At 53.1% G+C, this 16,367-nt stretch overlaps 5 protein-coding genes and 1 pseudogene across 6 annotated transcripts; 4 read left to right on the forward strand and 2 right to left on the reverse strand.

The window, feature by feature from the left end:
- Nucleotides 1-778: 778 nt before the first annotated feature.
- On the forward strand, nt 779-2,920 carry M431DRAFT_490900 (hypothetical protein; the record flags this gene model as incomplete). The annotated part of the gene is made up of 5 exons (XM_024916850.1): nt 779-1,161; nt 1,185-1,506; nt 1,532-1,772; nt 1,804-2,761; nt 2,821-2,920. The coding sequence occupies 5 exons, from the start codon at nt 779-781 to the stop codon at nt 2,918-2,920; spliced, it is 2,004 nt and encodes a 667-aa protein (XP_024778977.1).
- Nucleotides 2,921-3,088: 168 nt separating this feature from the next.
- M431DRAFT_76097 (hypothetical protein) lies at nt 3,089-4,069 on the reverse strand (the record flags this gene model as incomplete). Its single annotated transcript, XM_024922428.1, has 1 exon — nt 3,089-4,069. The coding sequence occupies one exon, from the start codon at nt 4,067-4,069 to the stop codon at nt 3,089-3,091; it is 981 nt and encodes a 326-aa protein (XP_024778978.1).
- A 5,553-nt stretch (nt 4,070-9,622) lies between these two features.
- On the forward strand, nt 9,623-10,439 carry M431DRAFT_75611 (hypothetical protein; the record flags this gene model as incomplete). The annotated part of the gene is given in 4 exon segments (XM_024922361.1): nt 9,623-9,830; nt 9,857-10,008; nt 10,021-10,024; nt 10,066-10,439. 4 exon segments carry the CDS (start codon nt 9,623-9,625, stop codon nt 10,437-10,439), a joined length of 738 nt encoding a protein of 245 aa, XP_024778979.1.
- A 1,468-nt stretch (nt 10,440-11,907) lies between these two features.
- M431DRAFT_299196 (hypothetical protein) lies at nt 11,908-12,500 on the forward strand. The gene has a single exon (XM_024914147.1). It carries the CDS (start codon nt 12,057-12,059, stop codon nt 12,384-12,386), a length of 330 nt encoding a protein of 109 aa, XP_024778980.1. The 5' UTR covers nt 11,908-12,056; the 3' UTR covers nt 12,387-12,500.
- Nucleotides 12,501-15,459: 2,959 nt separating this feature from the next.
- Nucleotides 15,460-16,113, forward strand: M431DRAFT_544680 (annotated as a pseudogene; the record flags this gene model as incomplete). Its single annotated transcript has 1 exon — nt 15,460-16,113. A coding segment is annotated over one exon (385 nt), but the record flags the coding sequence as incomplete, so codon positions are not given.
- M431DRAFT_76187 (hypothetical protein) lies at nt 15,841-16,113 on the reverse strand (the record flags this gene model as incomplete). Its single annotated transcript, XM_024922436.1, has 1 exon — nt 15,841-16,113. A coding segment is annotated over one exon (273 nt), but the record flags the coding sequence as incomplete, so codon positions are not given.
- Nucleotides 16,114-16,367: the final 254 nt, after the last annotated feature.

Here is a 16,367-nt window from a genome sequence, read left to right on the forward strand (position 1 = left end):
TGGCGACGGAAGGGATCGTAATATTGCATACTTCTATTGATGACAGCCTAGAAAATATACCCATGCATGATACCCCGATACTTCCGACCCATCTCCCAGAGCACCCATCACTCGCATATTCACACCCAAGGCGTAGTACTTGGCAATATGTAATTTGTTTGCATGCAAGTCCAGCGAATGGCGCCTGAACTTCCCGCACTGCCACAATCAAAGCCAGCCTACAGTCTTCTGGGTTCATGAATGATGAATGCTGAGAGTGTCACAGAGAGTACAACTCCAAGCTTGACGATGAAATTATACGATCGGTTGAACGCAAACATTGTCTAGCGAGAGCTTGCAAGTTCTGCTCAGCTGGCCGGGGTCCCACTCCAGCCTGGATTACCCCTTGGAGAACTAATAAGCCTCTTATTAGGCGTATTCCGGCGAGCAAGGCTGCCAGACATTTGTTTGCCTATGCCAAGTTGGATCCAGCCATCACTGCGCAATTCATTTGATAGGTAGGATTCGTTAGTATCGGACGGCATAGAATTGCAGTCACACAAAACTACTCTACCCAGCCTCTTTCTGACATTTGATTGCTTTTGGAGGCAACCAGTCCTGCGATCAAAGTGCCACAAGTCCATGCGGCCTACGGTGTGCTACGGAAACTCCAACTATAGAAGACTCTCGAAACATATATCGATCTGACTGTCTATGTTCTGCAGACTGGAACACCAGAAACACTGGCCACAATATCGCTTTCCAATTTGCTACCCCTCTTTGGACCAGCATTGCCCAAATGAGTCGATATAACTACGACCAAATTGATCTCAAAGGGCACGCGATTCGACTGCTCCGCCTTCTTCCTGGGTCCGCATCTGAACAAATATCCTGCGAAATCATTCAAGCATGGCTCTGTCCAGAGAAAGACGTCTTACCGTACGAGGCGCTATCATACACCTGGGGCTCTGCAAAAGCACCCGAAAACATTACCGTCAACGGAAAGCTCCTCGCCGTGACGGAAAATCTATACAAGGCTCTTCAACAACTGCGCTACCCCAACCAAGAGAGAATTTTACTGTGGGTGGATGCCATTTGCATCAACCAGGATGACAACAAGGAGAGGGGCCACCAAGTGCAGCAAATGGGCGACATTTTCAAAAAAAAAAAAAAGCAGGGCGAGTTATCTTCTGGCTAGGCGAGAGCACGCCCTTCACTTCCTTCATTGACAATTTCATGACTGTGTTCGGCAGACTGCAGCAGATCAGCCTCAGCTACCCTTACAGCAGCTGGAGCCAAAACGACGATAACTGGAGACGCATCTGGACACATTCCATCGGGCCTGCTCTGGCAAACCCGGAATCATTTCATCGGCTGAAGAGAGGCCTTTGGCATGTCCTCAATCAACCTTGGTTTACGCGAGTTTGGATACTGCAGGAAGTGACCAACGCGAGGGAAGCGTTGCTGTGCTGTGGATCAAAGACCATCGCACCATGGATCTTGAGCATTGCTACGCAGCTTCTGGATGTACAGCCAGATTATCACCAAGAAGCCGTTATCGAGGTCATGCCGGGGACCATGGAAAGCGTCATCATGGTGGAGCGAAAGCCAAGATCTTTATACACTACTCACGAAATTCGGCGATAGCCAGGCAACCGAGCCGCGCGACATGATTTACGCATTGAAAGGCATGTCTTCCGATGCCAGAAATGAGCCCAGCTTATACGCGGACTACAACAAACCGGAGCAACAATTAGTTCAAGACGCCATCCTATTGATGTATCCCCTCAAAAGTCGATCATCTGGCAATCATTAAGCCGCCAGCGACAGTCCGGGATCTCATCCATGATCTTAAAGGGATATGCAGGCGCATTGCTTCCAACTGCCACGAGATATACTCTCACGAAAACATGAAGGCCCTCATTCAGCTAAAGTCACCTCAAGTCCAAAGCCAAATATTCGTGGAACTACTCTCCAGGGACGGCAATGAAGACCTTGCCAAGCATCTCCTCCACGATTGGGGAATGCAAGTCAAAATAATCCGAAAGCACCTCCATACCATAGCCTGGAGCAGGCTGAGCGCGGATATGGCCGAGATAGTCTTTCGTCTCATGGACGAGGATGCCATCGCGACAGTCCCTACTATAATCATGGCGGCAAATAACGAGGCTTGTGGCGATAGGATTATTGAGTTTTTCTCTCAACACGGAACTGATTATCTACCGGTATCAGACGATCTAATGAGAGGAGCAGCTTTAAATGAAGGCTGCGGGTGCAAAATCATGGAAAGGATTCTTCGTAATAAAAAGAATCATATATATCTCCCAGATGACATCTTCGACAATGTAGCAAACTGGGGAGACTCTCGTGTAAAGAAACTAGAGATCATCGGCCGACCTGTAGACCACGACGACGACTACGACAAGTTGACCGAGAAACTCTTGTTACATGCCGTTCGAATACCGCCGTCCAGCACCCACGATACTCGCCATGAATACAAAAATGCGAGTGTGTGGCTCACAGAGAGGCTCTTGGTGCACCGCAGAAAGCCCTCTGATACAACCGAGATATTGCAGAGAGCAGTAGCCAATTCCACCAATGCTGGAAAGCTAACGTCTCTTTTGTTTCTGTACTGGGGAAAACGGAGTTTTACCATCACGGATGATATCCTCTGGGCGGCTGTGACGAATCACGAGGGTGGACATGACGCGATGGCGTTGTTATTCAGGGAAATGCGACATGAGATGACAATCCCTCAAACAATAATCGACTTCGCCCTTTCGTCGAAGAATGATCAGATTCGCCAATTGTTTACGCAGTATTGCACCAAACAATCTGAAGACCTGTCGGTTTCGAGCAGAGATCTCTCAGGTCCGGACAGCTTGTGCGTGTAGCAAAGGTATCGCAAATACGAGGTGATGAAGTAAGAACGAATAACTAAAAAAAAAGAAAGAAGAGATATATAATATATAGATAAATACTGATTATATCATGCCATGTAAATAAGCCATTACATCGATAGCATTGAGACTCTTTGGAGGATCTCGTCTCGTATACCACGGGGTTAATAGTTCGTCTTCGTCCTCACATCCTCATCCACATCCTCGTCTTACCCATCACCACCATCCTCCTGCCTCACCTTCGTCCCATCCAACCTCCAAACACTCCCATCCAACGCCCCCCTCCTCGCCCACTCCGTCACCAACTCCAACGGCGTCTCATCCCCATAAAACGGCAACGGCACCTCAAACACCTCCACCGTCATCTTCTCCTCCGGATCAATCTCCCCCCACCGCTCCGTCCTCACGACCCCCAAATCATACACCAGGTCCATCAACACAACCTTAATCTCCCTGCCCAGCCTCGCGTCCTCCCTCGGCAGCTTGTGAAAGTACTCGTCCTTGAGATTCACGCTGTCCAGCCTCACCGGCCTCGCCAGCACCACGTGCTCCAGCTTCGGCAGCGTCGCAATGTCCCACCACAGCCAGTGACTATCCATCGGCACATCAAACAGCACCAGCCGCCTCAGCTCCGGCCACAGCCTCCACACGTCCGTGTGCCCGTCCGGCGGCACGCTCAGCGCCGGGTACTCCCCCACGCACGCAAACTCCTCCAGCCGGTGCAGCTGCTCGAACCCGTCCCGCAGCGTCCGCCGCACGCTCAGGTGGTCCTCCAAGGGGTCCAGGCTGCCAAACGGCATCTCCACCACCAGCCGCCGCAGCGTCTCGCACACCTCGCAGAACAGCTCCCGCACCCACGCCGCCGTCGGCAGGTCGTCCAGCGACGGCCCAAACGGCGCAATGTACAGCGCCGTCATGTGCCGCAGCGACAGCACGGGGGGCAAGCCCGGCACCAGCCGCGGCATGCACAGCAGCAGGTCCGCCAGCCGCCGGCCCGAGTCAACAAACACGCAGCGCTGCCGCAGGAGCCGCGTGGCCTGCGCGTATGTTGCCCGCGATACCCTCGCCAGCGCCAGCAGCGTCCTGGTCGAGATGTGGGAGGCTGGCAGCAGCTGGTGTGGGTTTGGCGGCAGCACTGCTTCGACAACGAGGAGCAGCAGTTCGGGCGGCAAAGATGGCGATCTCGACATGTTGCCTGCAGATCCAGAGGAGTGAAGAAGCTCCATCAGCTCCGGAATGGCTGTCACATGTTTAGAAAGACAGGGAAGTCTGTTGATGCTCTTAAAACCTAGCTTCGTTTGGCGGTGGTTGGTTCAGGTGTGGTTGATGGTGGATTCTCTGGGCAAGTTTTGCCCTCATAACCAACGTGATGTTAGCTGAATCAGTTTAGGCCCAAAGTACAGGGTACATCCTCACCACCAACTCCACCCTCATTGACGCCCTATATTGTGAACTTAGGATTAATGAGAACCAAACAATCACACCACATAGAAGGAACCACACTTTCAAAATCAACAGCATCCTTATCAATGACCCCCAAACTACCTAATCCATCACGCCTCGACTATGTTGTCTACCTCACACGCTTTCTAGTACAATCTACAATTACCTAGCTGACCCCTCCCTAGAATCCGAGTTGTCTTGTAAGTGAAATCTACGACAACTACGGCATCCGACCTGAAATCCTTCCCAAACGCCCGCGAAAGAAGACGTACCAAAAAAAGACAAGCCCCGTTAATGAACTAAATTAAAATCAATGCCCATGATTAAAAAGAATTAATGCCCGCAGGTGTCCAACTATCACCGCCGCGCCTTCCATCACACAACTCCATATTTCCCCCCAGATATGACCTAATACTCCAACATCAACTTCACCTCTTCTTAGGCGTGCTTTCGTAGCTATAGTCCATGCTCCATAGCTGATCCCACAAACCGGAGCTCTTCATCGGGCTGAAAGCAACAGAGCTCTTACGCCGATTGCTCTTGTGAGGCTGTGGCTGTGGCTGTCACGAACCGATCAGTGACCTAGGGCCCAAGTAGAGAGTCAACGGCTCGTACCTCGGGGGCCTTTCCCGACTTGTCCTGCGCAGACGGCTCGCCGCCTCGTTGCCCACCATCGGTATTGGTAGCAGCACTGAGGACACTACCCTGGACCGGGCTTGTGGCTGTCGGTGTGTCGGGAGGAGCGGCACGAAGAGAGTTGGTCTCGCTCGCCAGCGCACTGTTCTTCAACAGGGCTGTTCCGCCACTGATGTGGAACGGCAGGGCTTTCTTAGACCCCGAGCTGCTTCGACGGCTCTCTAGGCTCTTGGAAAGAGTCTTGTTAATACCCTCGATGCTCGCTATACTGTCCCGACTCCTCCCTTTCCCCTTGGCTGCGTGGGATTGAATATTAGCCGTGGCCTCGACGTTATTGGCGGCAACGGTTGATTTACCCATCCCGGGCGTTGTGGGTGCCCCTATCTTGTCCTCTTGGGCGTCTATGAGATACCATCGCAAGCCATCTGACAGTTGGAAGGGGTTGTCATTCTCCTCATCATTCGAGTCAGTCTCGTTGCTTGGCTGTAGGCTCTTGGAAAGATCCACGACACGCTCCTGGATTTTGGAGATTCGGGCAACAAGCCACTCTCGGTGACGAAGTCGGTGAGCGTCTTGCTCGCGGAGGAAATAGTGCGGGAATCCCACATTGAAGGCTGCCCAGGCTCCCGCCTGCTGATTTCGAGTCGGGAGGAAAAGTGCCAGGTCACCCTCCTTGAAGTTCCTAAACGCAATCTTGTTATGAGAGTCCTTTTGTAAGCTGTGCGCCCGGTCTCTGTATGATCTAGCTTCCCGTTGCCATTTTCGTGCCTTGTGCTCCGCCTCCTTGACTCTGTGATATAACGTATCGGAAAACAGGTCGGTATCAAACGTGCCCAGCTTCTCCATGAAGGCCTGGTATTTCTCATCCTCAACTGTAGGGTCTGCGTTGCTAACCCAGTAGAGGAGCTCTAAATCGGAACTATCAGTCATGGCACGACCACCTAGGCTAAGCGACCGGCGAAGGGAAGAACCGGGGTCCGAAGAGTCGTTGGGATTTGCAGCAAGCTTGTCAGATCGAGACACCCTTGTGATCACCATCTGGCCCGCATCTCGACTGATGGAGTAGCCTACCCGCTCCAGAAGTCTGGTTAGACGGTCATTCTGAGAGTAGAGCCTCTGTGTTAGGTCCTTGGTTCGTCCGTCGCGCGCTTCGTATTGCGCGCTAAGCGCGGATAGCTTCGACTGGACATCTTCAAATCTCTGCTTGAAGAGCCGGGACTCTTCTTCAAGGCTGCCAACCTGGGACTGTCGCCAGGCAACCTCTTCTGAGAGCTCCGTAACCTTCTTCTCCTCTTTCTCGAGCTTCTTGCGGAGCATCTCAGATCCAGTCTCACCATCGGATAGCTGGCTTCGGAGCTGGTTCAGCTCCTCCCTGCTCTCCGTCACTTCGCGTTCCAAGGCGGTTACCTTGGCCTTTTCCTCAGCAAGGTTCTCACGAGCGTGCATCGTAGACATCTCTTGTGACGAGAGGTTTTCCTTCATCTGCGTCAGTTCGGCTCGAAGCTCCTTGGCTGAGTTGGTGGCTTTGTCAAGCTCAGATCTTAAGAGCGAAGCGGTGCTTCCAGAATTCCGCACCTTCTCGATGATATCAGCGGCATTGGAGATGAGAGCTTCGGTCAGGTCAGCCTCGTCAGTTGGCATGGCCGTGTCTGGCGACAGCTCGGCATACAGCTTCTTTAGCCACTCGAGTCGAGATTCCGCACTCTCCTCCACTGATTCGAGCTTCTTGGAGGTAAGTCGGGCCTCTTCGCGTACAGAACGAAGTCTTCGCTCGGAGGCATCGAGCTGATCCCGTTGCATCTGCGTCTCTTTGCGTAAGAATTCAACCTGGCCCTGGGACTTGAGCATATCGTCCTTCCGTTCCTTGTTGGCTCGCTCAATCTCCGCCTCGAGGGCTTGGATTTTCTCGTCGAAATTGGCCTTTTCGTTCTCCCGCGATTCCCCAAAATGATCCATCTCTTCCTCCGTATCCTCCAGCCGGGCCTTGAGCGTCTTGATCTCATTCTCCAAGGAGATTCTCTCGTCCAGAAACTCGCGCTTCAGGGCTTCCATGTTTTCAAGGAGATCCTTCTTCGTCGAGTTGACTTCTTCGATCCTATCTCTCATGTCATCTCTCTCGTTGACGCGATTGTCAAGGTCTTTCTGGAAGTCCGCCGAGCGCTTCTTTTCTTCGCGAAGCTCGTTCTCCAACTGCGCTATCCGCTGCGACAGCTGTTCCGTCCCATCCGATAACGGTGGTCGATCTTCAACGCGGGCTGATTTGATTGATGAGATGGAATTATGTCTCGAATGCCCGTTCTGCCCTTGCAGCGGAAACAGGTTACCAGGGCGCGAGGCTTGGCTCTGCCGGTGCAGAAGATCCTCAAGGCGGCGTACTCTGCTGTCGGCTGTCTTGAGCTTGTTTTCCAGCCTGAGCTTTTCATCTTGCAGGGAGCCAATGAGATCGTCATCGCCGCGAATCAAGAGCCCACTTCTCCCCAGAGCTGCCTCGTGCACGCTGCCGTTCTTGAATGCCTTGAGTCTCTTGGATTGCTGTTTGGTGGGGGCAGAGAGCTCTTGGAGGAGCTTAGCAACATCATTGACGATCTCTTGGTCCGTATTTCGCTCCTGCAGTAGTTGAAGAAACTCTTCCAACTCGGGCTTCCCAATGGAGGGCCAGGGAATATCTTCACCCCGCAGGTTCACCTCGAGACCCATAACATTGGTATCGAGTCCTGGCCCATACATGCTGCCAACCATCTTTTGCCACTTCTTACGACGCTTCGATTCTTCGTCCTGGAATAAGGCCATCTCGTTGGCAAGCGTTGAAGAGTCAGCCTTGACTTTGTCGATCCACTCTCGCCTTCGGATGGCCTCGACCATGAAGGAGGCGTACATGTATGGCAGCTGCTGGATGAGTCGCAGGTAGTCGAATGTTGTCATGTCATCTTCGGATTGATTCAGGACATTGATTTGGTTCCTGACACTGCTGTGCAGGGAGGTGATTTCCGTAATGTTCCGCATAAAGCTTACAGAATCCGCCGCAATAGCATTTCGCGCTTGTGTCGCATACTGAGCCATTTCATCCATCTCCTTTGCTCGTTTTCGGAGGGTTGGGACAAGTCTTTCGGTGTGAATCGAGGCCGTCTTTGAAGCCTGAGCCAAGTCTCGCTGTGAGTTGCCATAATTGAGGGCTGTACGGTAATCTGAGTCGATTTGTTTGGCCACCGCCTCAATGTCCTCCATGAGCTGCGAAGAATCGGTGCTGTGGCCCAACAGAGATCTATTCATCAAAGAATTAAACTCGCCAATAAGAGTTTCCAACCCTTGGTACATCTGGGTCGCGGCTCCATCTAGCTCGCTGGCCTTTTGGCTGAACCGCCGATGCGCCGTAGGAGCCAACTTGCCGGCCTTGTTGGCCGTTTCCAACTCGATTAGATCTTCCAGTGTAGGGTCGGCCTTGTTCACTTGGCCGCGGGTCATGAATTTGACCAAGCCTGAAGCTATCGGTATGCTCCGGGCCAGATCAAGATAACGATCCCAGGATGAAACCAGCTGCTCGTGCTCCGACAGGGCCGGCGTAACCCATTTCTTCAGTTCGTTGTACTTTGGCTCAATCTGTTTGACGCTTATCTCGACATTGGTGACGGCGGCATCCAGGCACCTGATCATGACGTCTATCTCGTCGTATCGGGCCTGCGCAGCCGCGTTCAATTGGTCGCAGTCCTCCATGATACGCGTCGCCCAATTGCGACGCTCCTTGCATAATTCCTGCCATGACGTGATTGCTTGGATATCGTCGATCGAGTTCGGGGCGTTGGGGATAGACTGGCGCCGAGGCAGCGATGCCTCGGAGATGAGCGATGACGCACTGCCAGCGGACGGCTGCGTGACACGGATATCGTAGACGTATATCTCCTTCTTGGGGGGAGCGTTAGCCTACCAAACCAAGGATGCAAAAGGGAGAGCCCATGGCTACCACATACCTCTGTGTGAAGGTTTGCCAACTTGACGCTGCGGCCCTGGGGGGTCAAGACAACGATATGCTGCAACGACACGGCGCTATTCCGAGCTACCCACGACTTCAAGTCGTCAAGACTACAGCAATCAGTCAGTTCACGCGCCTGGCAAAGCAGACGAGAGCAGCAAATACCTGGAGAACTGCGTGGTATCGACCTCCAGCCGCTGGCCCGTATGGGCAATCAACACCTGTGTAGCCATCCCAAGACATCTCCCGTCAAGCACAAAGCGGCGCTGAGCCGAAGTTCATATGAAAGCGTTATCTAGGATAGGATGATCGAATGCCGAGCTGCAGTCAAGTCGCGGTTCTCAGGAGCAGAGGGGAAAGACGTCCGAAGCGCGCCACCTCAAAGGTCGTTGGACGGCACAGGCTGCCAACCCAAAATGATGCCGAAGATGCTCTCTGCCTTATCAGCGACATTTAGATACTGGGTAGTGTGACAGGTGCCTTGTGACTTTTTGTAGCGGCTTTGGGGGGCGGCCCTGCATTACGCATTGGATTTACAGGGAAAGCCAGCACATTAGATAAGCCGGGCCGCTGTGGCTGGTCGTGCGGAAAGTATGGCGCGCCACAAATGAATCCCAAGTCAGCAATAATACTCGAAGCATCGAACAAGCCAGCCAGACACAGCGTTTTGACCGACCCAGCGCCATTCACCGCCAAGATGAGTGAGGTCGACGAGGCCATGACCGGTGTAGACGGCGGTGAATCGCATCTGCCCCTCTCCGAAGATGAGACGAGAGTGCTGGAGTTGTACGACAAGCTACAGGAGTTACGGCTTGAAATCGCCATCATCAACGCGCAGCAGGCCGGTAAGGTCACATTCACATGCCAGGCGCGCCGATGGAAAAAGTCACTTTGCTCACCCGGACGTTGTTGGATTTCTCAGGCGCAAAAGGTGACGAGGATCTCACGGCGGCACAGAACGCACTTCTCACCGCGAGAGCAAGATACAGACTACGAAACGACGCAATTGAAGCAGTAATGGTCGCAAACCCCATCCTCAAGGCAGTCCACAGCGGCACCCAGGCATCCCCCATAGAGCGGCACGTATCATCATAGCTGAGTCCATGGTTGTTTCCCCCCCTGCTGACCCAGTGCGCAGAGATCTCTTCCCATACGTGCAGGAAAGGGACGAAACGTCCATTTCAGTGGCCAAGCACGCAGAGAGCAGGACAAAGCTGCGCCGTGACCTGAGCAGCGTCCAGGTGCAGAGTATACGCATGTGCCGCGAGAACGTGAAGCTTACGGAGCAGCTGTTTGAGCTTGCAGAGCAGGCCAAGCAAAAGAAGGCCATCCGGCTGGACAGTCCCCAAGTTCAGCGAGAAATGGACAAGTTGACGAGGGAAGTCAAGTCGAGCAGGCAGCGGTGGAAGGTCATGAAGGGTGTAGCTAGTGGCATCATTGCCGGTAGTGGCGTTGATTGGGCAGGAGACGAAGATTTGCGCAATATCGTTCTAGATCCCGAAGATGAAGACTAAGAAGACGCAAAAGCAAACAAGAGCTGCTTCATTTTACTTTTGTCTTATCCCGGAGGGTTTGGCCATCTTGGATCGATGCGTGTCAGACGAACGCATGTAGTTCCACTACAAGACAACACCTCGAATACGATCTCACAAGATGAAGAGACTGCTGCAAACCATACAATAAGTGTCCAACGCTTTTGGAGGCGCGACGTCCCAACATGCATCGAAACGCGCCTCTGGCCGCGTGGGGCGAAATATTAAAGGAAGCAGGCGGGATCGAGAGCCTCGTGCAATATATACGCATGACTAATCAGTCTCCTGGTCAAAACCGCGGTGCAAGATCAGAAGAACCACGACCAGCTGACAGTCCAGGCCAGGCCAGGGGCAAGGAAAAAAAAAAGAAAACAAGCCTCGAGTATGGAGCATGCCTACTCCGTTAGTACTCGTACATGATTGGAGCCGGAGACGAAATTGAGAGCCCTGGAGCGGGTTGAGCGGTACCTTGCGTGGGAGCTATGACCACCCACCTTGCTGAAGGGAGCCACGTGATGATGCCTGGCAGCTTGTCATTGGGCTCTTTTCGAGAAGGAAGAAGGATGGAAAGCTGAGACTTCAATGTTACTGCGACTGCGACTGCGACTGCGACTGCGACTGCGACTGCGCCCTTTGGCTGTTAATCGCGACAGATGCCGTCCCGTCCCCTTTAATACAAGGCACGCAGCGTGCCGGTTGGTTGATTTGTTGATTTTCACGCGTAAAGGGCGATGTTGATGTTTGAGTGGAGCGCTGCAGTAGCATCACTACCTAATTACAGGCATTGTTTTTTTGGCCCTTCCTCTGCAGAGGCGTGCGTGGGGAGTGCGAGAAGGGAGAAAAAGCAAAAAAGCAAAGCAAAGGGCTCCCCCATTTGGCTTGAATGCGCCAGGGTCGAGGCTTGTACCGGGTCGAGGCTTGTACCACACAGTATCTAGCTGGCCGGGGAGTTACTTTGCCATTGAGAGAAAAAATAAATAAAAACGGCTCCTTCTTGCGTGAACAGGCATCCGAGCTCCTCCTACCTTACTCCGTACTAAGGTACCAGAAAATTAGCAGCCCAGTGTATCCGTATCCGCACGCCCAGTCCTGCTGGTACGAGAGTTACTTCGTACAGGCACCCAGCTCGCGCCACTGTCCTTGTACACGAACTGGGACATTTTTGCAGCTGCGGCTTTATTGCCAGCTGCGGATGACCTCGACGCTCATAGCCGGTGAGCGGTGATTGCAGGTACCTGCATGTAGTATTGCCGCGCTTCTGCTTTGGTCTCAATGCCGATACTGTACGAGTTACTCGCTCATACTCGTACATACCGCATCGGAATGCCGCAGGCGTCGGAATGGCTGGCCAGCCTCTCTGTGTTCGCAACAACTGGCTGTACGCACCCGGTCCGGAATGTGCTTTGGGCAGGACAGGCTCATAAGACATGAATTCGTTTTGGCTTGCCGCCATCGTCTCTTCCCTGCTCATCCATCAATGCTACCTGGATCAATTGCTCCTCTCCTGTACTCGTAATACCTGGCAGCATCAGTAGCATGCCTTAACTTACCTTGGTCCCATGCTTGCTTTGCTTGGAGCTGCATTGGCTGTACGAATACATGCGCACAGTACGCGTTACTCCGTACGTCTCAAAGCAAAGCATTGATCGAAAAAAGCCTCCCAATCCCGTTCGTCAGCCAGCAGCAGGATTCGCCCTCATCTCAGCTGCGTTGTCCGTATTATTCCGTGTCACAGGCCGAATCAATGCGCCTGTGCTCCTTCTCGGTCCATCACCTATTACCTGTGCTCGTACTATGAGATCAATGGATGAGGACCTGTACGGAGCGGTACTGCTAGCCACAGTGCTGCTGGTAAACTGGCGGTCCCTTATCTTGGGAGGGGGCGAGTCGTCCCTGTTTCGCGCTTGGTGTGTAGGAAAAAGGTACTAAGGGCAAAGTACCAGTACTTGCAAAAGTCGTATGACGGTACATTTCGTCATGCAACACTACAAGTACACCCTTCAATAGCCTGCAGTGACAACCTTGAACCTTCCGAGTCCTCCGCCGCTCCATCTTTGCTGGATGTACCTGTAAGCCATATGTGCCCAGCCCAAGTCATACAAGTACTTGCAGTCCCTTGATTTGGCTTTTTATGCATGCTCGTGACAATGCCTAGAGCAAAAAGGGTGGCTTGTTTATCGGAGCGTCTTTATCTTGACCACCGAGGAACAACTTGCAGCAAGTACATATCCCTAGAAAGCATCGAGGTAGCACGAGGGGGTTCGTCAGGTACCTTATATGCACTCCAGTCTGTATGCAACCGGGTCTGGGCGAAATAAGCCCAGTGCTTGCAATATTGGTACAGTAGCCAAGGTTTCTGCCGCGTGCGGTACGGAGGACGAAGGACCCAAATAATACCGACAACGAGCACCAGTAGTCGCACTTGACAGAGGTAGCACTACGGAACAGCCGATGGAGCAATCAGCAGCAAAAGAGCTCAAGCTAGTAGTAGTAGTACTCGTAGGTAGCTGTCCATGGTCAGCTCCCCGGTACGCTTGGTTGCCGCAACTCGCTTCAATAGGTAATCATAATCAATGCTTCGAGAAGATGCAAGTCCGGACTCAGGCGGCAGCCCGTTCGTCTCCTTGCCTGCGCCGGCGCCCTGCTGCCAGACCAGAAGCAAACCGTGTCGCAGAATACGGACATAAGACTCATACTCGTACAGTGCATCCCTCTAGCAGCACCTACCAGTCCGAGTATGTAGAGGGTTCAATGCCATCCAGAGCAGCCAACATGTGGCAAAGGAGACCGAGTACTCGTACAGTAGACGCCCCAGTTTAAATCGTGAGACCAGTGTGAGGGGAAAGGCAGAAGGATGGGCTCCGCGCTAAGAATTTTGGCAGCAGTCGGCGCAACTCTCTGGCACGCCAATGCGAGCCTGTGTTGCAGTGAGGAGTGAGGAGTGCGAGAAGGGCCTTGCAGGGCCACCCATAGTAATTTCCACGGCTCCTTTGAAATCAAACCAATGCTCCAATGGTACCGAGTACCAGCATGTCGTAAATAAGGTACCTCTTGCGAGAGTTGCGGCCGTCCAGTCTCAATTTCCGCGTGTCAAAAGGCATGCAGCTGGTCATGTAACTTGACCTTGTTTGGCGCACATAGCAATCTGCCTGCGCAAGTACGAGTACTTGTACTCCGTTGTTTCGTCCGCATGTCAAACACCAATAAGGGCCGCGTTCAGCCGACTTGAGACTTACAGTAAGCCGATTCAGTAGCAGCGATGCAAGTAGGTACTCGTACTCGAACCGGTAGCACAGCAGCTGGAGATGTGCGAGGTGCAGGGCAACAAGGGGCAATTCATCGTATACGGCCTATTTTTCTGCGATGCGTAGAATGTACCTCGTACTTTGTCAGAGGAGTATTTGTTAAACCACGTACGCAGTCTTCGGTCTGTCCCAGCTCAAACATCTCTCAACTGCTAGTACTCGTACATGCACTCACAGTTAGCATCAAGGGGGAGAGAGACTTTTGGTGTGCGAGTACACGCATGGGCAAGCCTCATTTCATGTGGTACTCCGCACCTTCCAATCCAGCCTACTGCGAATGGTACTCCGTGCTACCGCCGGAATTGGCTGTACCATCGAGTCCCCTCACCCTCGCCTCGCAGCGCATCCGGCGAAAACATGGGTACAGTAGGTTGCTAATGGAGAGTCGCGGTCGAGGTGTGGCACCAGCCCAGAAGACTACAAGGAGGGTGTCAGTAGTACTAGCAGCAGCAGCAGTACCAGCAGCAGTAGCATTGATCTGCCAATGCGTTTTAGGAGTATGGAGCAGCGATGCTCCGTAGAGGGAGGGAAAAGGGAAAAGGGCACCAGATACCTGGCTTGACGTGGGTTGTGAATGGAGGAAGCGATACCAAGAGCTTCCTACGGCCAAGTCCCAAGTCCAGGGGAGAGGCAGCTTGGTGGATTCGCTCCGGTGAGAGAGTACAAGCGCAGCCACTTCAAGGATGAGGGAGGGTTGGTGCAGTCGTAAGTACACAGTGCGATTTGCAAAGCGGACGATGGGGTACAAAGGGCGTGGACTGTCCTTGAGAGGGGAAGGCTAAGCAGGCCTTGTACCTGTACAGTATTGCGCAATCAGCAGACCAAGCAAGCACCTTGCCTGTGACTGCTGCTGCTAACTTGGCTCAACAAAAAAACAGGAGCATCCATGACGACAGCCTGTTGCTGAGCTAGGAGAAGATGGACGCGCGAGGCTTGCGCGGATCACCAACTGAAGGTCACTGATACGAAGCAGCGCCGCAAGATACTGACGAAATGCCCATGTGGCGCCGGGTTTCTTCTTCAGCTACGAGTACATGAGTATTGAGGTAGGATGCTTGAAACCTTGTTGGCTCTTCAACCAAGGTATCTACTTAGCTTTTGATGATCAATGGCAAAGAACATGCTCGTACTAGCCAGAGATGCTTGGAGATCCATACCTTACATAGGTTGCCATATCCATCTCCCTGGCCTGTCTGTACTCGTACTGGTATAAGCTGCTGCTGCTCCGTACTTGCGATCCGAGGTCGAGTCGAGACCCAAGTCAAGCGGCATGCATGCTGCCATTTGCACTGCGGAGAACGGACAACGTATGGACAGGTCCAAGTGCAGGCAGGAGAGGAGCCACCTACACGCAGTTGCGGTGCAAGTGCAGGCATTGCGGGAAAAGCTCGATGCATCCATGCTTGCTTGTATGTACTCGTGCGAATTGGTCCTGCAGCGCCGTTAGGCGAGACAACATTTGATCAAATCAATGCCTCTATTAGTACCTGTATGGCAGTGTATGGCTGTATGGAGCATAGGTAGAGGCTGTATGGAGCAGAGAAGAGCAGAAGTCGCCTCTCGCCTCGCCTCGCCTCGCCTCGCCGAATACAGCACAGCACAGCACAGCACAGCAAATTGGATCAAAATGGATCGTCTGCGTTGCTGTTGCTTGTTACCTCAAACGTCGCTGCAGCAGGTACTCAGACACTAGGCATTTCCAGGGAGCAGGTACGAGTACCTGCTGTCGGCAAACATACCCCGTGCCCAGTGTGTGTTGCCCAGTGTGTGCCCAGTGCAAACAGCCGCTTGTCCCCAGCGCCCATAGTGCCGCCTATTGCAGCGCTCCGGACCCTACTAGAGTCTAGCAGCCCAGTCCTGCGTGCTCCATATGAGTACGAGTACCTCCGTCGTAGCGCTTCGTACCCAGTACAGCAGGTACCGCTGCCGGGCCAGCGAGGCACATACTGGCACTGGTCGCAGGTACCCAGCACCACCCCCCAACCCCAAGCCCAGAAAACTGTCACCCCTCCAGGAGGGAAAAAAAAAAAAAAAAGTGAGAGCGTGGGCGAAGGAGAGAGTGTGTGGGTGGTAGCTTTTTAGGCCGTTCGGCGCGTGCGCGCGTCCCTCCGCAGCCCGCACTCACAATCACTCGCCCATAGTAAAAAGGCTGCTTGGCCCTCCCCCCATACAGACTCGCTCCCCTTCTCCCTCTCCCATACAAATTCTCCCATACAAAATCCTCCCATACAAACTGCACCCGCGTCTTCGTCGCAACACAACGCGCCTATCTGGTGAGTACCTTGACTTCGCCGCGCATCACAGCCAAGCACCAGGTCACCAGCAACCACGTCTTTTGCCTCGTGCACTGCACCCAGTTAGCTGGTCCCGAGTGTTTTTGAGTTGTTTTTGAGCTTCATTTTTGCCCTCGCAGCGTTGCTCTTGGTGATGCAGCTCTGCACCTCGAGACGCAACTCTTGCTCTTCCCCATTAGCACAGCACAGCACAGCTCCCCTGCCCATCTTCAACACGCGCGCTCTGACTTGCGCGGTCGCATTTGGAGAGTGAAAAGCTCGACATCGCAGCCACGCTCGTCTGCGGGATAAAAATTCTTCAGAGTATGGAG

The sequence above is a fragment of the Trichoderma harzianum genome, assembly GCF_003025095.1.
Source record: "Trichoderma harzianum CBS 226.95 unplaced genomic scaffold M431scaffold_2, whole genome shotgun sequence".
Lineage (NCBI taxonomy): Eukaryota > Fungi > Ascomycota > Sordariomycetes > Hypocreales > Hypocreaceae > Trichoderma > Trichoderma harzianum.

Coding starts and splice junctions, on each gene's coding strand:
- M431DRAFT_299196 (XM_024914147.1), top strand. CDS start 12,057: ATGCGCACAGTACGCGTTACTCCGTACGTCTCAAAGCAAAGCATTGAT.